This window comes from Chionomys nivalis, chromosome 22 (genome assembly GCF_950005125.1).
Source record: "Chionomys nivalis chromosome 22, mChiNiv1.1, whole genome shotgun sequence".
In the NCBI taxonomy this organism is placed as follows: Eukaryota; Metazoa; Chordata; class Mammalia; order Rodentia; family Cricetidae; genus Chionomys; species Chionomys nivalis.
Window position 1 is genome coordinate 25,049,549 of NC_080107.1, and position 23,057 is coordinate 25,072,605.

General features: G+C 33.3%; 1 protein-coding gene across 4 annotated transcripts in view; it reads right to left on the reverse strand.

The window, feature by feature from the left end:
* Positions 1-23,057, reverse strand: part of Galnt13 (polypeptide N-acetylgalactosaminyltransferase 13) — a 458,666-nt gene that overhangs the window by 157,018 nt on the left and 278,591 nt on the right. For all 4 annotated transcript variants that reach the window (XM_057755642.1, XM_057755643.1, XM_057755644.1 and 1 more), the window contains one exon: positions 13,933-14,050. In XM_057755642.1, coding sequence (XP_057611625.1) covers positions 13,933-14,050 — 118 coding nt within the window. The remainder of the gene's footprint in view (positions 1-13,932; positions 14,051-23,057) is intronic.

Below are 23,057 nucleotides of genomic sequence, written 5' to 3' on the forward strand. Positions count from 1 at the left end.
ACACTATTTTGATAAGGATGTAGTCAAATAAAGAATATGCAACTTTCTTACTAAGTAAAACTATTACACACATTACTTTATCACCCCCATAATAGTCCTCCAATATTTCAGGCACTTATTTCATCAATTATCCATTATATTTCCATATCACATTGCATTTAAGTATTTGTTATCAGTCTATATTTGCTTTTATTACTCTATGCTAAAAGGATAGAAAATAAAAAATAATTACTTGGATCATATTTACCCCTTAAGTTGTTTTGCAGTTTCTTTCCTGTTTGCTGGTAAATGTGTTTTAAAAGTTTCTCTTCCCCTACATATCTTCAAAATCCAATTACCTTATCCTATTTTCCAGAATTCTGAATCCATCATCCAGAACTGCTCATGAAGCCTTTTATGAGCTTTCATTATTCTTACTTTCTTGCTTCTCTGCGGCAGCTGACACTATTGACAATCACCATAACTTTCTAAGTTTTTGTGACATTATATTAGTTCCTCTCTGACAGCTTTGCCTTCCATTGCTCTTCCTTCTCCCACCCCTGGATGTAGGTGCTACTTAAGGACGTGCCCTGCTCTGTTACTTTTCCTATTTTCTCTTTTGGCAAAGCCAGTCATGTTCAGATAGTTCTTAAATTATAAATGCTGTTGAGCTACCTTTCGGATCTGCCACCCTGCCTTTACTTTGCCTCAACTCTGCAACACAAATTCTAACTTCATCAATTTTATCTTTAACTTTACATGACCTTAAGGAGTCTAGAGTTTCCATTCAGGTGGTGACAAAGTATCGAGTTTCTGGGGTCTTTCTGCAGAGTTATAGAGATAAACAAGGAATAGTCACTGTCCTCAGGGCAACACTAAACTCAAACATGTCATTGTGGGATTTGTGAGATGAATTTCTAAATAGACTGGTTATTAAAGTTTTTCATTTAAAACATTCCAAAAATCCTGATGGTTTTTCAAAATCTTTTGCACTTTAGTCACTTAAGAAATAGACTACCAAGTGGTTTAGCCTGTTAAAATGGAGAACAACAACAACAACAACAAATAATAAATGCAGAATTTAATTGCTCGATTAAGATAAAAAAGCATAAAAAATTGAGTATTACTTCATTATAAAATGGCTAAATAAATTAAAATGTAGGAAAATAATGAAATGAGAGTCACAGAAAAAATTTATTACCAAAGAGCACCTCGTTGGCCCTAAAAAGGGTTAATAACTTCACGATAAAATTTTCTATCAATTTTAGCATATTTGTAGTACAAATTAGTGGTTAGTTTGAAAATTAATGAAAGCATTTTTAGAATCTTTATCTAGTCAGATTTTTACAGGTGGTGAACAGTGTGAAGTTGCTAAGTTTTAGGGATAATTAAAAATCTGTTAAAATCTACAATCAGCCTTTCACTGATCCTTAATTACTGTTGCATTTATACTTAACACTCAATTTTGAAGTTAGATCAAAGTCTCCCCCTAGTATCATCTCACACCTCAGAGTCACTACTCATATCTGGAATCTGCTATTACTGAAACTGTTGAGGCTTATTTAAATGAATTTCATAATTAGTTTCTTTTTTTAACTACATTTCTGGTTGACTAGAACAACAGTGAAATGATTGGTAGTCAAGTACTTAAGATAGACATCACTAAGGGTGACAGTATAATCATAGCTTAAGATGCTGCACATTTATTGCAGTAGTTACCATAGAGATTTAAATTTGGCTCTTTAATAAAAAGTACATGGGTTTGACTTTGAATGCATTAATTCTGACTAGCAGTATGTTTCCTAGTCAACTGTTTATGGAAACTCAGTGTGGAAACTATGTCCTAGAAGTCATTGTGGAACCACATACTTACAATTATCTCAGTTTCTTGAGATTTTAAAGGATGTTATTAATGTGTTAATGAAATGATACCTCCACAAAACACATATGCAATTCTTTTGTGGTGTTTTTCATTTAATTTTTCCAAAGAGGAAAAAATGGACAGATATTAAGTCTCCTGTGTGTGTCTCTCTCTCTTTCTAGCTCTCTGTATCTCTCTCTCTCTCTCTCTCTCTCTCTCTCTCTCTCTCTCTCTCTCTCTCTCTCTCTCTCTGTGTGTGTGTGTTTGTGTGTGTGTGTGCATGTATGTGTTCAATGAGTCCAAAAGAAGAAGTCTGATATGATCCTCTGCTGATTTCTCCCTATTACCCTTGAAATAAGACCTTTCCTTGAACATCAGGCACCTGTTTTTGGTTAAATGTATAGAATACTTTTAATAAATACATTTATTATTTATTAATGTGAGCCTCCTGTCTTCGAACCTCTGTGAAACTGTTACAGAGTATAAAATCAAATATGACTTTTTATGTGTGGACCTAAACTCAGATTGTTATGTTGTGTCCTTACTTCTTCATATTCACAAACTTGGGTATCAAATATTCAAAAGTTAAGTTAAAAATAATAAAAACAAACAAACATCAACAAAACCAAAGAAAAAACTGACAGTTAATGATAATAAAGATACCACAGATGTCTATCCTTTGCTCTGCGTTTCTCATGTTACCTATAAGTCTCAGCAACTGAAATTTATAAAATATTTATTTTTATTATTATTATTTGTGAATGTTCATGATAATATGTGTGTAGCAAGGTAGAACAGCTTATGAGTGGCAGCCAAATGACAACTTTGAGAAGTCATTGTTTTCCTTCTATGTGCTGTGTCAGTTACACTGAAGTCAACATACTTGCATGATCAGCACATTTATCCACTGAGAGGTCTCATAAGACCTAACATTTATAATTTATAAATTCTTCCCTGGTTGTAAGAAACCACAGCAGTCTCTTTTATGTTTGAACATAATGTATCATGTAAAGGGACCTAGAATTTTACAATTTTATGTCATTTTTATTAAATATCCCACACTTATTGAAATTTAAATAGCCATATCTTGTAGTAGCATTCATGGAGTCTAGTGAGGGACTAGGTATATACTATGTTGATTGTATATAAAGTATGGGTAGTTGGATATATGTCTGCTACTATGGAAGTATAAGAAAGTATAAAGTGAACATTTCAAGATACATTCAAGACAAATAAATTAGTGGGAGAAACACTGGCTCATATGCATACTATATGCTGGAACCTATCATGACACTCTGTATAAAAACAAGCTGTAACTTACTGTGCAAACTAAGGCATTCAAAATAGTGTAAGTCCTTAAAACATGCCCTTGACTGCTTACTTCTTTTCTGTATGTCTCAAACCTAGGACAGTACTTCTTAAATAGCAAGCATACATTGACTGTAACATAAGCCAGTCAACTAACATACTTTGTTCGAGACAATGAATTGCACTTTCAAAACTTTCTTGTCTTTTAGATGTAGATTATCAATATTTTTAGGAATGGATCCAGTTATTTTCATGACTCTTCAAAACCTTTTAGGTATACTGCATGTTTTCTCTTGAATGTCCCTCAGCAAAAATTTGTACAATTGGAATTTTTTCAAGTTGTTTGTTTAGGTTCAAATATCCTCTTACAGGTAGGTACTCCAGAACACTCTAATAAAATTATTTATCAGTCAAAATTCATATTTTTTATTATGTTATATAGCTTTATTTTCTACTAGGCACATTTCTTTTTCTAAAATTGTCAGAGTGATTATTATGCTAATTCATTTATTGTCTTTCATCTCCCAGTAGCTTTAACCCCATGAGACAGACACTGTGCATACCTGTTCTGTACATGTGAACATATTTTTCAGATAAAGAATAAATTACCTAATATAATTTATTTTTAAACTACATATTAAACTAATGGCAAATATCTCATTAATAATATTAAATGTATAATATATGCATATAATATGTGTATCTATACACTGTGTTTATATGTATATATAGATACATATACTTAATATGCTTGTTATTTTGTGTATGTATATATAGATTGTATACATATATACAATGTGTGTATATATACACATGTTATTATATATTATATGATAAATATCCATTATGTGTATTTATGTAGACATACATACAATAATAAAAATATTAAAAATTTATGTATAATATTTCTTAAAGTTTCCATTTTAATATGAGAAAAGTTAAAGTTCAATTCCTAAGATAAATAGTTCTAAGTTAATTCATTGTATTTAAATAAAAAAGAATCAATCATTTCATATAGAAGTATTTCAGGAGTACATCAAATAAAAATCAGCAGGGTATTGTCTCAATTTTTCTTTTCCTATATTTTATCAAATCATTTTTCATACAATATATTTGATCATATTTTCCCCTCTTCCAACTTCTTCCTGATCCTCCTCACCTCCTCAGCCACAAAATTTATATGTTCTCTCTCTCTTTCTCAAATATTAAAAACCACAAAAAAATAGGAGACAAAGACTCATAAAAAACATAAAAATGAAGATCAATATAGGGAAAAGATGGATAGGACAATTAATGTCAAATGAAAGAAAAAGGAAACAAAAATATACAAAATACCATTGAGTTCATTTTGTTTGGTTAATAACTCCTGGGCATGGTTAATTCTGTTTAATTTGATTGAGTATATTTAATGGGAGGTTAGTCAAAATTTTATTGTAAAGATAACATTAAAATATTTCTATATTTTTTTTGCAGATCAACCTACATTGAAATCCCTATCAAGGTATATATATATATATATATATATATATATATATATATATATCCATACCTTGTGGCAATTAAGCAAAATTAAAATTAAAAAAGTAATCCAATTTAACAGAACCAGATATTAAGAGAGAAACATTATAACAGATACTGAAGAAATTTTGGAATAATATTGGAAATACATCAAAGACTTATCCACCATCAATCTTCCAAGCTAATTTGTGAAACCAGTATCAACTCTGTTACCTAAACCCAGTACAAATACAAAAATCTCTTTACTAAATATCTCTAATAAATTCTCAATAATACTATCAAAGGGAATACAGACATACATGAAAAATATCATCCACCATGACGGAGTTTGCTTTATATTACAGATGCAGCTAAAATTAAATCAAAATAAACAATTCAGCAATATAAATGCACTTTAATGCAAAAAATTACATATTCATCTCAGTAGATTCAGAAAAGGATTTTGACAAAATATACCACACTTTCATAATAATAATCCTAGAGAGAGTTGATTGGCAAGGATCATACCTTAACTTAATAAAGATTATATATGACACAGCCACAACCAATAATACCTAAATGCAGAAAAACCTGAAGCAGTCTTATTAAATTCATGAACAAGACTGGACTTTCTACTCCCCTACTCCTTTCAGCATAGTGCTTGAGGAATTAACTAGAGCAATAAGACAAGAAAATGAAAATAAATACATATAAATATGGAAAAAGGAAGACAAATTATCTCTATTGTAAGATGATATAATATATATAAAAATCCCAAAATCCATTTGAAAAGTTTTATATCTAATTAAAATTTCAGTAAAGTGGCAGAACACAAATATAACTTACTAAAATCAATAGTCTTCCCATATACCAATAACACACTACATGCAACAAGACACTCATAAAAATAAAATCATCCAAGAATCTAAAAAATATGTATTTTAAAACTAAGAATAAACCTAACCAAATAAGTAAAAAGCATCTATATTGAGAAATCTCAGTTTCTGATACAATAGATTGAAAAAGCTTTAGAGAACAGAAAGACTATGTAAAATGATTGGTAGACTTATGATTGAGAAAATGACCATAACTGGTAGCAACCTATTGGTTCAGTGGAATACACATCACTCCCTACACTTCAGTATTCACAGAAACAGGAAAAGACAGTGTAAAATGAATATTAATCACAAAAGGTTATAGATAGCCCAAGTGATCAAAGGGAAAAAAAAGCAGTGCTGGAGAGATTACCATAACATATTTGAAGCTCTTGTATATAGCATTTGTGATAAAAAGAGGCTATGACTGCCAAAAAGTCAGACAGCAGAATGAACCAGAATACACAAACATGAGTGTACATTATTATGACCACCTTATCTTTGACAGATAATAATACAAAAATAAACTTCAGAGAAAAGACAATCTTCTTACTATACATTGCTGGGAAAACCAAATGTCCGTTGTGAAGGCCCAAAATTATGAGACTATTTCACCTTATCAGAAGTTGAGAGACTTTGATTTTGTTTTGTTCACTCAAATTTGTTGACAAGAAGTGTGGATACACACCCTGATCTATGTTCCTATGTATTTTGGACATTGAGATGGCCCATAGAGGTAGACCTATTCCACTCTGACCAAAGGTCAGAGAATTCAAGTACACTTCTGCTCCTTCTTTTGAGATAAAAGGTTTGACCTAAGGTGTGGCTGCCTTCAGGATACTTTGTCTAGGATGAGTTCAATGTCTAAACAACAGAATGCTTAACTCAAGATATAGTTCCTTGATATCTCAAGTTTTGGGGCAAATAACTATTCTGGTTGTCCTTTGTATCATGTTAAAACAGTCTTTCGCTTCTTCCCTCCTTTTGTATTAGGGTATAAAAATGTATGGAAAATAAACATAAGTGAATTTTGCATTCAGCATTCACTGAGTTACCCTTCCATTACTTTTTTGTGTCTCTGTGATTCTTTCTTATCTCTATTACTCCTCACATTCCTACCCTAGAATGTATGAACCTGTCGCAGCTAAGATCGGGGCAGAAGTCACCCCAGAAAGATGGCTCTCAACAGTCCATGGATAGAAGAAAGCAGTTAGGCCCATATCTTTATTTATGATACACACACACACACACACACACACAATATTAATCAAAGATTTCAATCTGAAGCCTGAAGGGCAGACATTGCTAAAAAAGACATAAGCAGCAACCTGAAAGATATATACATGTGGAAGAGAACTTTACAGGTGCGAGTTTGTTCAGTGCTGTGGGATAATGTTCCTGTACACTGTAAAGGTTTGCCACTCATAATGGTTTAATAAAATGCTGATTTTCCAGTTGCCAGGCAGCAAGTATAAGCAGGGCAACCAGGCTAGGAGAATTCTGGGAAGGGGAAAGGCAAAGAGTCTGTCATAAGCCAGATTCAGAGGAAACAAGATGAGAATGCCTTACTGAGAAAAGGTATGAAATGGTTAAATATAGGCAAGAATTATGGATTAAGTTATAAGAGCTAGTTAATAATAAGCCTGGGCTAATAGGTCAAACAGTTTATAATTAATATAAACCTCTGTATTTTTTGTTTTCTTTCTTTCTTTCTTTCTTTCTTTCTTTCTTTCTTTCTTTCTTTCTTTCTTTCTTTCTTTCTTTCTTTTTTGAGACAGGGTGTCTCTGTAGCTTTGATGTCTGTTCTGAAACACACTCTGTAGACCAGGCTGGCCTCAGACTCACAGAGATCTACCTGACTCTGCCTCCTGAGCACTAGGATTAAAAGCTTGTGCCACCACTGCCCAGTTGTTTCTTTGAGACTGAATGATTGCGGGGCTAGGTGGGATACAAACTTTGCCTACAGTTCAGACTTAAGACCAACAACTGACAACATATAAGGAGCTCATGAAACTAAATATCCTGCATACAGCAAAGAAAAATATTAAATCTGTGAAGAGGTAGCCCACAGAGTGGAGGATTTCAATCAAGTATATACAAAGAACTCAAAAAAACAGTAAAGAAGATGACTCAAATTTAAAAAATAGGCTATATAGCAATAAGAGAGTACTAAAAAAAAGAAACAAAAATAAATAAGATATATCTTGGTCTTCAAAATCTTCAGCAGCTAGGGAAATACATATTAAGCTGCTTTCAGATTTTACCTTACTCTAGTCAAAATATCTTAGATTAAGAATATAACTAAAAATGCTGCCAAATATTAAGAGAACTGTTGGTCAGATTGCAAACTTGTGCAGCCACTCTGGAAATCAATCTGTAGAAATCTTAAAAACCTAAAATAGATCTACCATATAATGCAGCTATGCCCTTGCTCAGGATATGCCTAATGGATTCAGTATTCTACACCATGTTCATTGATACTTAAGACTTAGAAAAAAAAGACAAATAAAATGTTCTTCAAATGATAGTTAGATGATTAAAATATGATAAATGTATACAATGCATTACTATTCAGCAGTAAAAAAATGGGGAGATCATGATAAAACTAGAAAATATTATACTAAATGAAGCAATCAATACTTAGACAAATGCTACCTGTTCTTTCCTTTTATAATAGGAATGCAAGTTATACTTTGGATTAAAGAGTATACAATATAACTATTTTACCATTTATGGTTTAATTTAACAAATGTACTCCTCCACTTTATGAAATTTTAACCTATAATAGTTTAAGAAACAATGCAAGCAATGAATTTTTGTTAGTATCATCCTAAAATTGTATTAGTGTCTAATCTACTTGATCATTTCCCCTGTTCTTTTTATGGGCGTATAGGGAATCATACAATTGTAACCTCACAACTGAAAATAAAACATATCCTGATCAAGCTTCTTCCCTCCCCCAACTCCTTCCTGCTTCTGCCACCTACAAGTCCCCATGCTCCTTTATTTTTCTTCATCTCTTAAAAAAAATAAAAAAAAAACTGATCAAGCAATAAAAATCAAACTGAGCAGTAACAAAACAAAATTAAACAACAAATACAATAAAAACACAAGGTCAGTGAAGTACAATTAAAACAACTACGTTTCTTTTTTAAATTAATTTATTTATTATATATACACTTGCCAAGAGACAGCTCCAGATTTCATTATAGATGGTTGTGAGCCATCGTGTCATTGTTGGAAATTTAACTCAGGACCTCTGGAAAAGGGGTCAGTGCTCTTAAGCTCTGAGCCATCTCTTCAGCCTACAAATAAATTTCTTACATGACACTCAGTTTCATTTTCAAAACAAAAATGATTAAAGTTATAATCTTTAAGGACACCCTAAGGTTTTTTACTCTGTGATTTAAATATAAAAATCCCTCCCTCACTTTGAATAAGAGAAATATTTTGATAATGGGTCTATCCAGAGGTGTAAACTAAACATTAGAAAATATAGATATAAAACCAAACATGGTAGATACTAACTATAATCGTTGCATCAGAAGGCGGCTGTGTGAGTTCTTAACTGGCCTGCACTATTCAGTGAGATTCTGTTTAAAACGATCAACAGTAGTAGCAGCAGCAGCAACAACAAAAAGAAATAGAAGGAAAAGGTAAAAAAAGAGGGATATAGGAAATAAACTAAGCATTAAGGTTAAGAAAGTTGTCTATTGAAGTATTTTACATTTAGCTTGTAGTCAACAGGTAGCCAGAAAGCTATTTGTTGGATCAACTCACTAACACTGGTTTATATTCTTTATGAGGTCATGTGTACCTCAATTTATCATCTCATCACTTTATTAAAACTGAGCCAAATAAATCATATTCCAGTTTTACAGCTTCTTTTAACATATTTAAGGAAAAGTGTTCCATAAAAACATATATATATATATATATATATATAAATCATGACTAATATAGGAACATACTAATATTAATTTCAATTAAGTGAAAGACTTCCATCCTTTTCTAGTTCCTAAAATTTTTCAAGTAAAAAGAAAATGAAGTTTAGTTTTCTACATTGATAGGTAATATCTTTTCCTTAAGCAGAAGAATTAAGTTTATAAAAATGTAAAGAGTTCTACTCGAACTATTCCAGGAAGACTTTTGTCTGCAATGATTTGCTACTAGCACATCATTCTGACTCACTTTCACTTGTGACAATGTACAAGTGAAATTGGATAGGCATTTGTGAGAAAACTCCTAGCTTCTTGTAATATTGTAAAACAGTTTCTTTAGCTTCTTTTCACACTGTTTTTTTGGAATCTCTCCTTTTCATTTTTATGCTGTTTCTAACTTCTTTCCACCCCATTACTTCTACAGTTTGAAAAGAAGTCAATTTCATACACCAAGACTTCTTCCTTGCTTATATAAACCAAACAAATGTATTGAATTTTGCAATGGAATTTGTAAGAAGATTGGTACACAGATAGCAAAGTTCTCACTCTAAAGCAAATGATCAGTTATTAATAAAATATTGATTATTAATGTTAATAATAATAAAATAGTAGCTTCACAATAATAATCAAACTTTATATTCCCAAATGTATTTTTTTGTATAACTATAGGTCTACATTTGAATTAATCATTATTTTTGAATTTTGGACAGATATTTTTTCTATAAGTATTTCCAGTGTTCCAATCCCATTTATTGAAAATACGTTATTTTCAATGGATGAAGTAAAACTTTGGAAATATACTAACCTATTCCAACTTTCCTCCAAAGATAGTAGTAGATCTTAGTTTTGGGCTCAGGCTGCTTAACTTTCAATACAAACTTCCAAGCATTAGTCTATCAAGGCTTGTAGGAAGGTCCTAGCAGTTGTGCTTTCTCAGACCTTCTTCCTAAAACAGCTTAACCAATTCAACAGCTGGCAGACTATTTCCATTGTCACATGTACAAAATGATATGGAGTATTAGTTCCATTAGTCTTTGTGTTATTATTACCGTTCCATGTGCTATTGTTTATGAAATGCAAAGAATTTTGACAGCAAGATATGTTGGGTAACACGCTAATAAAATTACCATAGGAAGAGAGCTGACACTTTTATAGTAATTCAAATTTCACTTAATTTATCGTTTATTACCCACTCAGGTTTCCTTCTATAAAATCTACAAATCTATAAACTGCAGAATCTCAACCGCTTACCACCTTCCAACAATTCACAGTTCCTTGTCGTGAACTGTGATTATTTTCTTAAGCTCTAATGGGTCATATATTAATACACTTCATTGATCTTGTGCATCACCAATACCCTACTAAAATATAAGTTCCACAAGACCATCAAGCTTCTCTATCAGTATTATATACTCAGAATTTATTGAATTCAATAAATGCAGATAAAATTAACTCATTTATTAGTTCATTTCTATCTAGATATTATTCTTAGAATTTTGTTATGTCAGTGACATGTACGGTTTAGTGGGGAGAAAGATCAGAAACTAATTTTTTGCTGAGATTTAGAATTGCCCTCTGGCTATTCTCACGGCTGCTGGATACACATTTCTCTACTGCAGGAGGGATTATTCAAAAAAAGATATCACTGATGAGGCAACCATAGTGAAATCTGGAAATAAAATGCATTTATGTGATAGTCTCATCCTTTCTTTAGTCAACTCTTCAGTCTGTTACGTTATGGCTGAGGATATAGTGCAGGACACATAGCAACAGAACTTGTGATCACAGAATGTTAGCTTTGGCTCTTGGCAATCTTATTCTCAAATTACTACGAACACCAGCAGACGTACCATTATACTGTGGCAAGGAAGTTTATTTTCTTGCTTCAAAGTTATCTTGTAAAGCTTTACTGCTGTGTTTAAATTGATTGTTACTAAGGAGATGGAAGCATTGTTCCTGTCAAGTCTATAACTTTATCAAACTTGCTAGTGTCTAGAATGTCTAGATGATCGCAATAATTGTCATAAACAAAGTGATACCACAATGAAAAATAAAAGACAATTGGCAATACATTCCTTTCTTTTATTTCAAATTTCCTTAAGCCTTCCCAGTATACTAATATGTTTCAAATTCCAATATTTCTAATGTTTTACTTAGAGTGCTACCCGAAAACTCCACAACTACAAAACCACACAAGCATTCCTATGATAGTCACTTCTTCAGCTGAGTTAAATGGACTTGTTCACATGAAATTATTTGACATATATAAGAAACAATACCAATTATTTTTGTCAATCACACCTATGTCGTATAAGAATTCTGCTGCACCTTTAAAACAAGAAAATATCATGCCTTGGTCATCTTTGCATGCTATGTTCAATATATATCTTTCATAAAATATGTAACCTGGATAGTCAATCAACTTTTTAGCAAATAACACAATATGTTCTGAGAGTAACCGACAGACAAATTGGGGGGGGGGGGTGCTTAAAGCAATAATGCCTGAAACCTTTGAAAACAGTTACTTTAATTTGTTAGTATTCCTAGTCGAGCACAGAATCTCCTGTCAGTTTTCAGGGTTCTGATTATTCGTACGGCCCTCAGTTACCTTCCATCCGCTTTCCTGATATCTGCATGACCCCTTTTACACATGTGTAACTCTGTCATATTTCCTGGCCAGGCTTTTCCTAACAATCCTACTAGTCATGTAGTTCATTGAACATGCCATGCAGTCTCCCTCAAATGTGGAAAATATGTAATCAGAGTAAGGAGGTCTATAGGTAGATAACCAGGCTAATATGTAGAACAGAGATGATATGACACTTTAAGAAGCTGAAAAACACAGAGAAGGCAAACAATTGGGCCAGCAGTAACTGGACTGTTGCTCTGTTAATTGTTTCTTTCACACAATCCCAGAAAATGCCCAGAAAATCTGTGAATAAGAATTTAGACTTTTATTATATCCTATAAAAATCAAAGCAAATATCTTTGTGTTTATTAATATTTTTCCTCCCTTTCTTTTTTATTTTTATTTGTTTGTTTATTTGATTTTTTGGTTCATTTCTTATTTTTATCGTTTGTGGATCTATATTAAAAGAGACTGTCTCCAAATGTCTTCAAAGTTTCCGCAAAAAAATAATACATAAGCCTGATAGTAAAAAGACAGTTCTAATAATGGTTCTAACTTTTTATTGACAAGTCACACATAATATAAATATATAAAGAAATAAACAAAATACTCTATTTATGGTCATGATAATCATCTGACTTATATGTAATGAAAAAAGTCAGTTCTTTTAACACATCTCAACTACCTCAAACAAACTAAATTCTAAGTTAAAATTGAAACTTTATTCAATAATTTTATGAAAATCTTTTAAAATGCTGTTATATATTTTCTTATTTTATTTTATCTTATTTTTGTGTATGTATGTGTGTGTGTGTGTGTGCACCACATGTGCCTGTTGCCTACATAGTTGGAAGATAATGAGAGATGTTCAGAACTAAAGTTATAATGATTGTGATGTACCATGAGGGTACAAGAACAGCAAGTACTTTTAAGCATCGCAACATTTTTCTATTCCCCCAAGTTTGAAGAATTTCTTACACAGTATCACATATTTTTGTGTTAGTGGAAAACAAACTTACAAACTGAAGTTCAAAACTAATTTTCAACTGATTACATTAATGTGTTCAGACTCTGCTCATTTAATTTTATGGATGATTTTGTTAAAAATGCTATTGCTATAAGTGCTTTGTATTGAATTTTATTAAGGAATAGTTAGTCTTATTAAAATAGTTCTTTTAAAATAATATGTGTGGTTGAAGATGAAATATGTGAAATCTCTTTTCTACTTCCTAGAATAAAGATACATTTGGAGGCTGCATTTCCAATTTTGCCTGTAAAATGTTAAATGATCTTATATAAGCTTTGACCTCAAATCTCATGTATTTGAAAGTTTTCTTATTTATCAAGTAAATTTGAATTTTTCAAATAAATATATTAAACACTAATGACTGTGGTTGCAAAAGCATTAATGCTTCTTGAAGAATTATCAAAATTCTTTGACCACAGTTGATCTTAAAGTTCCTTAAGAAAAAAATCATGCAGCATTTGCAGTTCAGGTCACATAAACACCTCCAATTATCAGGTAAAGAACACCAGACTGGTTGATAGAGAAATGCTTCAATCAGAAATTGAAGCCACTTTGCTCTAACAAGGAAAAACCCTAACACATTTTGACTCTACATGAAAATGATTTGGAAAATATAAATTGAACATAATTCCAAATTTAACAATAAACATTGCATGCAATAAGATTCTAGTAAAAGTTTTAAATAAACACATATTGACCAAATGATCAGTAAATTTCATCACTTAGGAAAAATTGACAGCAAATTATTGAGTGTGATAGGTGCATGCTACCACATACGATGTTCAGAGTTTAAAAATAAGGAAAAATTCAATTACCCTAAAAGACATTTCAAGATTCTCTCCACCCCAGATATCCATTCCTGCATCGTATGTTCCTATCTCTTCAAAGTAGTTTCTGTCAATAGAAAATAGGCCACCAGCCATAGTAGGGGTCCTAGTTGAAAACAAAACAAAAAGAAAAAATATGTTTTGAAAACAATGTATGGAGCTTAGTATTACTACAGCAAATAGTTTTGACATCTTAAATACTAAAATATTCCTCAAAAATTCATCGGAAACACAATGTCAAAGTGTGAAAGCATTTAAAAATCTTAAATTGCATTTGTATTTCACACATTTACAAAACACCTTTAAATTACTTTTTTAAATTATAGGTGATAAAACAGAAGCATTGTAGAAACACTGTCCAGTTAAATCTGACGCTTCTACAAACCCTGAGGCATAGCAAGGAAAAGGTGCTGCCTTTTACATTTTACATAGTCTTTAAAAAGACTGCCTGATCTCAAAGACACCAGCTGTTATCTTGGCCACAGAATTACAAATTATATTAGTGTGAAGTTGAGAATGTGCTTTCTCAATTCAGAAGTATAAACTGCTATGAAAATGTTTGCAGGAGGCATCTAATATTGGTTACAAAATCATTTTAAACAAAGCAGGCAAAGGAGCTTTTTTATCCAAATTGCTTATTATTCATTGGATATTTTAAAGATAAAATTGTCCAAATCAAATGATACAGACAAACCTTACATACTAGTCAGAGGTTTAAAGGGTTTTAACATTGATTCTAAAATTTCCTATCTACAAATAAATTTTTATTTGGCTCTCATGTTCAAAATTCCTCAATAAGAACTAAAATATTAAATCTGGCTAAAGAAACAGGTAGGTTAACTATAGATCTTGACCATCCCTCCTCTCCTCCAAATTCAAATCCCCAGTCTCTTCTCTAGGTTTATATCCGACCATGCATTCTTTATTCATCTTTAGTGGATCATCCAAATCATCCACTTCTAATTACCCTTCCTACACTCATGACTTCATCGAAGTTCCAAAGCTAGCAGACACTTCCTAAGAACGCACAAACAATTCAGGTCAGGGACTCAGGTTGGCTGAATGGAGATCTTCATCTCTGTCTCAGCTCTTTCGTATCCAATCCCTGAGTCTCATTCCAAGAGATTTATAGCTGACCATGTACTTTGATTTCTCTTCACTTTACCACTATTCCTAGAACACTAAGCAAATCCTCGTGTAACAACCTTCTTTCCTCCCTTCCTTTGGTTACATATAGCAAGAACCCAGAAGAATTTCTCACCAGACAACACACAACCAACACACTCTTCTAAGAAGCAGAGAGGGAAAAATAAACAAAAATGAAAACCAAAAAACAATCAAACAAAAGGGAACAAAATATCTACCCAACAAGACAAAAACAGATACCGAAAACTAGATTAGAATCTTCCCAGACCCAGATGGCTAGACTTGAGCATGAAAATACAAATAGAAAAATGCACCTCTCCTCAAGCCCAGCAACTCTTCCACAGTAGCCTCAGAAAACTTCACTATAGTTAAGTACAAGAAAAATAGCATAAAATAGCATTTATGGATAAGACAGAGGTTCTTAAAGAGAAAGTGAATGAATCCCTTAAAGAAATGTATGAGATACCCAAGTATCAGTAGGTGGGAGGAAATAAATAAAAAGTCGTTCAAGGTTTTAAATCAGGAATCAAATCAACAAATAAAACCAAACTGAGGGAAGTATAGAAATGAAAAACTTAGGAACTCACACAGGGATCTCAGAGTCAAGTTTCACTAAAAGAATACAAGAGATGTCCGCCATGTTCAGAGAGTCCAGTTTCAACCCATGCTTATTCAGTCCCAGTCCAGCTGGCCTTGGTGGACTCCAAGGCTGATGAGAAGCCAAGGACAATGGCACTAGGTTTCGATCCTAATACATGAACTGGCTTTGTGGGAGCTTAGCCTGTTTGGACGATCACCTTCCTAGATAGAAGTGGGAGGACCTTGGTCTTCCTGCAGGGCAGGGAATTTGTATTGCGCTTCAGTATCGAGAGGGAGGGGGAATGGAGTGGGGGGGAGGAGAAGAGGAGTGGGGATAGGGAAAGGGGAGTGGGGGGAGGGGGCAATATTTGGGAGGAGGGGGAGGGAAATGGGAAACGGGAACAGGTGGAAATTTTAATTAAAACAGAATAAAAATAAAAAAAAGAATACAAGAGATGGAACGAAGAAACTCAGGAATTAAGACAAAGTATAATATATGGATATCTCAGTCAGAAAAAAAAGGTTACTTGTAGAAGAATCCTACCAAAAACAACCAGGAAATCTGAGACAATATGATAAGACCAATGCTCAGAATAATAGGAATAGAGGAAAGAAAGAAACCAAGATCAAATGACAGAAAACATTTTCAACAATTCATAATAGAAAACACCCCTACCCTAAGAAAGTAAATACCTATCAAGGTATAAGAAACAAACAGAATACCAAATAGACTTCACAAGAAAAGAAAGACCCCTCCCCACAAAATAAATAAAAACACTAAACATACAGATCAAAGAAAGAATATAAAATGCTGCAAGGGAAAAAATCAGGTAATATGTAAAGGAGGACCTATTAGAATTATAATTGACTTCTCAGTGAAGGCTCTAAAAGACAGACAGATCTGAACAGATGTTTTGCAAGCTCTAAAAGACCACAGACCAGACCAGTCTACTATACCCAATAAAACTTTCAATCACCAAAATTGGAGAAAATAAGATATTCCAAGAAAAAGTGAAATTTAACCAATATTTTTCAATACAGTACTAAAGAGGTTAACTGCATACAAGAAAACACAAGGAATAAATAATACCAGACCAGCAAATCAAAATGGGTAAGCATACACACACATACACATGCACGCTTGTGTGCACACACGTGTGCACACACTCACTTCCTCACTCACCACCATCGTCACCAACACTACTACCACCACCACAACAAAATAACAGGAATAAACATCAGTGGTTATTGGTATCTTTCAACATCAGTGGTTTGAATTTCTAAATAAAAGACACAGACTAACTGAATGAATAAAATGCAAGATCCATTCTTCTGATAAATTCAAGAAACAGACATCAACATCAAGGATAGAAATTATCTCAGGATAAAAGGATGGAAAAAAAGATTTTCCTAAGCAAATGGACTTTAAAAGCAAGCTGGTCGAGTCATTTTAATATCTGAAAAATAGAATTCAAAAGAAAACTAGGCAGAAGAGATAGGGAAAGACACTGCATATGCATCCAAGAAAAATCCACTAAGAGGACAGTTCAATGCCTATTTATGTAATAAACATAAGGCCAGCTAGTTTGCAAAAGAAACATTGTTATGGCTTGAAACACATACTGACCCTCATCCACCTATGGAGGGAGACTTTAATATCCAACCCTGAGCAAGAGATAGGTCATCCAGACAGAAACTAAACACAGAAATGCTAAATCTAACAAATACCACCCAGACACAAAATAATATACCTTCTTCTCAAAATCTCATTAAACATTCTCCAAAACTGACCACATATTTAGACATAGCAAAGTCTTCACAGATATAAGAAGATATAAGAAAAACTGCAATAACACCCTGTATCCTATCTGACCATCGCAGACTAAAGCTGGATATTAAAAACAGAATAAAAGTTTAAAAGCTCATGGAAACTGAACAATTTGGTACTGAATAAAAGTTGGTCAATACAGAGATTAAGAAAGGAATTAAGGACTTTCTAGAATTGGCTAAATGAATATACAACATACCCAAACTTGGAGGAACACAATGAAGACTGTTCTAAGAGACAAATTAATGGCACTAAGAACCTATATTATATCTCTAAGCTCTAGAACAAAAAGAAGGTACCACACACCCAAAGGAGTAGGCAGAAAGAAATAATCAAAATCAGCACTAAAATCATAAGATTGGAGGCGGCCCACTGCAGTTAGCTATGAGGTATCTTCCAGAAACAATTTTCACACTTGGTTATTATTCACCATAAACTGAGGCTACATTGACATGGATTTGGTATAGGATGGTACCGTGGAGAGTTCCCCGCTCATTCTAATTCTCTGCCAAAGCAATGAGGCAGTGATAAAAGAATTAAATTTGGAATACACATACTTATTTTGTCAGATTTGTCAGAGCAAACCAACAATATTCATTGTTTTATAGAAATTATATTCCCCTCTGCTAAAGATTATGCTAATGTTTTCTAATTAAATAGTGTAATTGGTTGTAAAACTGCCTAATAATGTTGTAGGTGGACATCAACCATCCTGCCAAACTATTTCTCCTGTGTGTTCATGACTTTATGTTCAGGTACTGAGCTGTCCATCAGTTGCAGTAGTTTCGGCTTGATGGTCTTGAAGCTGTACTGCTTTGTCTACTCTTCCTGGGTTCCTACCATTGACTTCTTGAGTTGTAGTGTGGAACTCTAACAAAGCTAAACAGACGGTAATTAGGAAGTGGAGATAACGTCACCTGACTGGACCTTGGGAAATCTATGATAATAACGATACAAGGTACTATAGTACTACAGAGTCTATTTCAGACAATTAGGGACAAAAAGTGCTTCAATTATCCCATCATTATACAACCAGATACTTAAAAATATTAAGTGATGCATTTTTAATAATCAGGTGAGAGGTCATCTACTTAGCTTCTTCTTCATAAAGTGCTAATGCATTTAATTGTGTGCATTAAATTTCATCTTGCAGTTGATCATCTTTCCTATAAATGTGTGAGAGAAACAGAATAGATAAAAATAAACTATCTGTAGCTATAAGAATGAATCAAATAACTTTCACTTATCTGGAGTGGTAGGAAACAAAACCAGAATATAATTCCTAAATATAATCTTATAATTTCTGAAGACAGAAATTTTCAGAGAGATCTGATTTATACTTGAATTATTAGTTTGTTTGAATAGTTTGCTTCATAATATTAAATAACTATAAACATTGTCCATGTTGTTTAGCATGTTCATCCTACGCTAACTGCTTTAAAATATCACAAATGAGCTATGTATTCAAGTATGTGTGTGCACTTTAAGTGTTCAATGCCTGGAAAATGGAAAGGCTGATCACCATTTTATTGGCTGAAATAATTTACTTTCCAAGGTACATCTATATAGCAATGAAATCACCAACCAAAGTCAGCAACACGGACTGGGTAATAATCATCCAAATGACTGTAAACACTACAAATTGTATGGCTACATGAAGAAAAATTGAGATACTACATGCAAAACAGTACACTGCCTAGCACTCAACAAACCATTAATAAGTTTAATATGTTGTTAGCTAATGTTTCCTTGCTCACATTGTTATTGATAGTAATTGCAGTCCTCTGTTCATACTTAAGATTCCTGAGTTAACCTACAATCTCACAAGAGTGACCTCTTTGGGGGGTTTTTCCTTCACCTTCCCGTACCGTTTATAGTGTTCTGCCACATCTGAGAGTACTGACTGTGACCCTTGTTTTGAGTAAGCCAATACATTCTTCACTGCAACGTGCCTGAGAAAGTTGTAATATAGTTCTTCCAATTCTGAAAAGAGACCCAGAGAAGGCCTATAGAAATAGTGAGATGAGCCAACTGGTTCTTCAATTCCAAGCTATAGACTTCATACTTGATACACAAACCAATTGTTTTGCTATATATGTTATATTCAAGTGTATTTTTTAAAATTTGAATTCCTCTTAATTATCTAGGGATTAATGCAATTCACAGAACCCAACGTCCCCAGTCAATAAGCATGAATGCCCTCATACCCTCTTATTTCTCCATACCTCTCTTATTTCTCAAGCAAATAAATATGATTTTCTCTTACAGGTTAATATATATGTCATGACCTCAGCTAGCTATCCTGACTACAATTGGCCCTTGTTCATTTCTTGTTGCATTTATCTTTCAGGCCATAGACTCCTAGATTGTAGCTCTGAGCTTACAAACCTGCTCAGTTGAAGTCTATATTGAACCAAAGTAATCATCAGTCCATCTCAGGACTCTTTTATATGCGGAACTGACATTTCCTACGGCCTTACTGGAAACCACATCGAAAGGATGCTTTCTGCATACTCCCTTGATTCCTTTCCCCTCCAATGTGAAGTTGGATCTGTCTCCTGCCACGGCAATAAGTTCTTTCCGAAGGGTCCCCATTGATTCTGAAGCCAGGCAGCCTTTCCTTAACTGTTTGCTCTGAGACCATTTAACATCATTCATCAGTCTACCTGCCTGAAATTCTTTCTACAGCCGGCTCTCATTGAGTTTTCTACAGAGGTTTCTTCAGCTACTCTTTCTATGATCCTTATTGATAGTCCTTCCATGTCCTCATCTGGCTTCAGTTTGAGTGTAGGTAAGTGCTTAGACTAGCATATGCCACTTATGTAAAATACAACATTACAATTTTTGTCTGTGTATTCACTTAATCACTATCATGCCTTGGATAATCTGTGTACTTCTTAGGGTCTTCCTGGCTTCTGGTCTCATTCTATGTTCTTTAGTTTTGCGAGTTCTTTTACCATTTGCTTTTAACGGTGAAACTGATGTCTGATCTGTGTTTTCTCACTTCCTCTCTTGTATTAAATGCATTTTTAAATTCCTCACTATATGTTTACCTAAAAAAATTCCTATAGGGTAATACAATGTAAAAATAATGTTTTAGATTTTTAAGGTTAAATCTCTTTTAATGATGTTGCAGTGCTAAACTTTCCAAGTGTTTTATTTTATTCAATAATCAAATATAGTGGCTTTGTTTGATTCAGTACTTCAGAAACCAAATGGAAACTGAACATGGTTTCTCCTTCTGTTTTCACACTGTAAAATGTATCCAGATGAAAGAAGGCAAGAAAAGACACAGGCCCTTTCTCTTGAGATAACTGATGTTAAATGTTGGATGTAATTTAAGAGTATTACAGACAAAGCAAGTGCAGTGGGATATTGCATAGCCTAACAATCATCTTTGATTGGTTTCATAGAGCTGTGTTTGGCTCTAGAGAAGATATTGCTAATTTTAGAAGGGTTTATCTGGCTAAGACACTAGGCAGGAAATTTACTCAGCCCTTAGGTGGTTGAAAACTAATTCCAGTGCTGTTTTAGAGGTTAAAATATTGTGTGCAAAACCCTTTTTTGTGGATAAAGAAACCATTTCCTAAAAAGTCTGGAACTTGAATATTTTGTCTTATTCTTAAAAGCCTCACTTCTAATACAGAAAAATCCTGCCTTTTTCTTGTCTCTCTTTTTTTCTATAACACTCATAATTTGCCATCTTAATCTCCAAAAGGATGATTAATACTTGATGGAAATGGTTTTATTGCTACTGCTGTCATACTTTCATTTCATACTTGAGGTGTCAAAATGAGCACCAGGGCTAACTGGAATCAGTTGAATTCAAATGCTTTGACAAGTATGGCAGCATTATTAAGTAAATAAATCTCATATGGTTTAAAGAATTACACAAAAAATTTTGTATACCACCTTCTTTATTCTCACTTCAATGCACTATAATAAAAATCTCATAACATGTCCTCTATCAGGAAGTAAGAAAATACAAACACATTTTTTTTTCTGTAAAGAATATGGCTTCAATGATTCTACTGAAGATGGATTGCTTACAATCTTTCCAAGCCATATATATTAGACTTGGAGAATGCAACAATGGTACTAGCGCAACAATCAATGCATAACCTTTTTTTGTCATTTAATTCTGCTCAAATTTTTGACATTCCCTGTGTTTTTGTTTTGATAGTTTGTTGCCTAAAGATATACTAGGTTTTGTTCCTATCTAGACCTATCTTTCTCATATTTAATAGTATTTAGATGGACTGAAAAGTATCAACTGGAATTGCTAATGGGCTAAAAAAATACACTATTATTTAGTATAAGAATGTGTTCTCAGTAAGCTAAAAGGCCCACTCCACCCCCAAACCCACCCATTCCCTGCAACCTCGGAGGAACTCCGAAGCACAGGCTGCAACTGCACACAGCATATCAAGAGGTAACCTGGGCACCCTACTCCCAAGTCCATTGGTAATATGGGCGAAATCAATAAAATAGAAACTTTTCAATAAAATAGAGCTTTTTCCAGCTTGGGCCCGGCAGAATGGCTCCCGCAAAGAAGGGTGGCGAGAAGAAGGGCCGTTCTATCATCAACGAGTTGGTGACCCGAGAATACACCATCAACATTCACAAGCACATCCATGGTGTGGACTTCTAGAAGCATGCTCCTAGGGCACTCAAAGAAATCCAGAAATTTGCCATGAAGGAGATGGGGACTCCAGATGTGCGGATTGATACCAGGCTTAATAAAGCCGTCTGAACCAAAGGAATAAGGAATGTTCCATACCGAATCCGGGTACGTTTGTCCAGAAAACATCATGAGGATGAGGACTCACCAAACAAACTCTACACATTGGTAACTTACGTGCCTGTTACTACATTCAAAAATCTAAGACAGTCAATGTGGATGATAACTAACCTACTGAATCTCAAATAAAGCTGGAGAACTACCTTCAAAAAAAAAAACGAAAAAGAAACAAAGAAAACAATACAAAGAATCAATGAAACAAAGAGCTTGTTCTTTGAGAAAATCAACACAGTAGAAAAACCACTATCCAAACTAATCAAAAGGCAGAGAGAGAGCATCCAAATTAACAAAATCAGAAATGAAAATACAGACATAACAACAGACATTGAGGAAATCCAGAGAATAGTTAGGTCATACTACAAAAACCTGTACTCCACAAAGTTAAAAAAATGTAAAAGAAATGGACAAATTTCTGGATAGGTACCACATACCAAAATTAAACCAAGATCAGGTGAACAATTTAAATAGGCCTATAACCTGCAAAGAAATAGAAGCTGTCATAAAAAGTTACCCCCCCCCCAAAAAAAAAAGCCCAGGACCAAATAGTTTAGTGTAGAATTTTACCAGAACTTCAAAGAAGAGCAAATATCTATGCTCTTCAAACTTCCACATAGTAGAAACAGAAGGTATATTGTCAATTCTTCTTACAAGACTACAATTACCCTGCTATCAAAACCACATAGAGAGTCAACCAAAAATAGATTTACAAACCAATCATACTCATGAACATTGATGTAAAAATACTCAATAAAATATAAG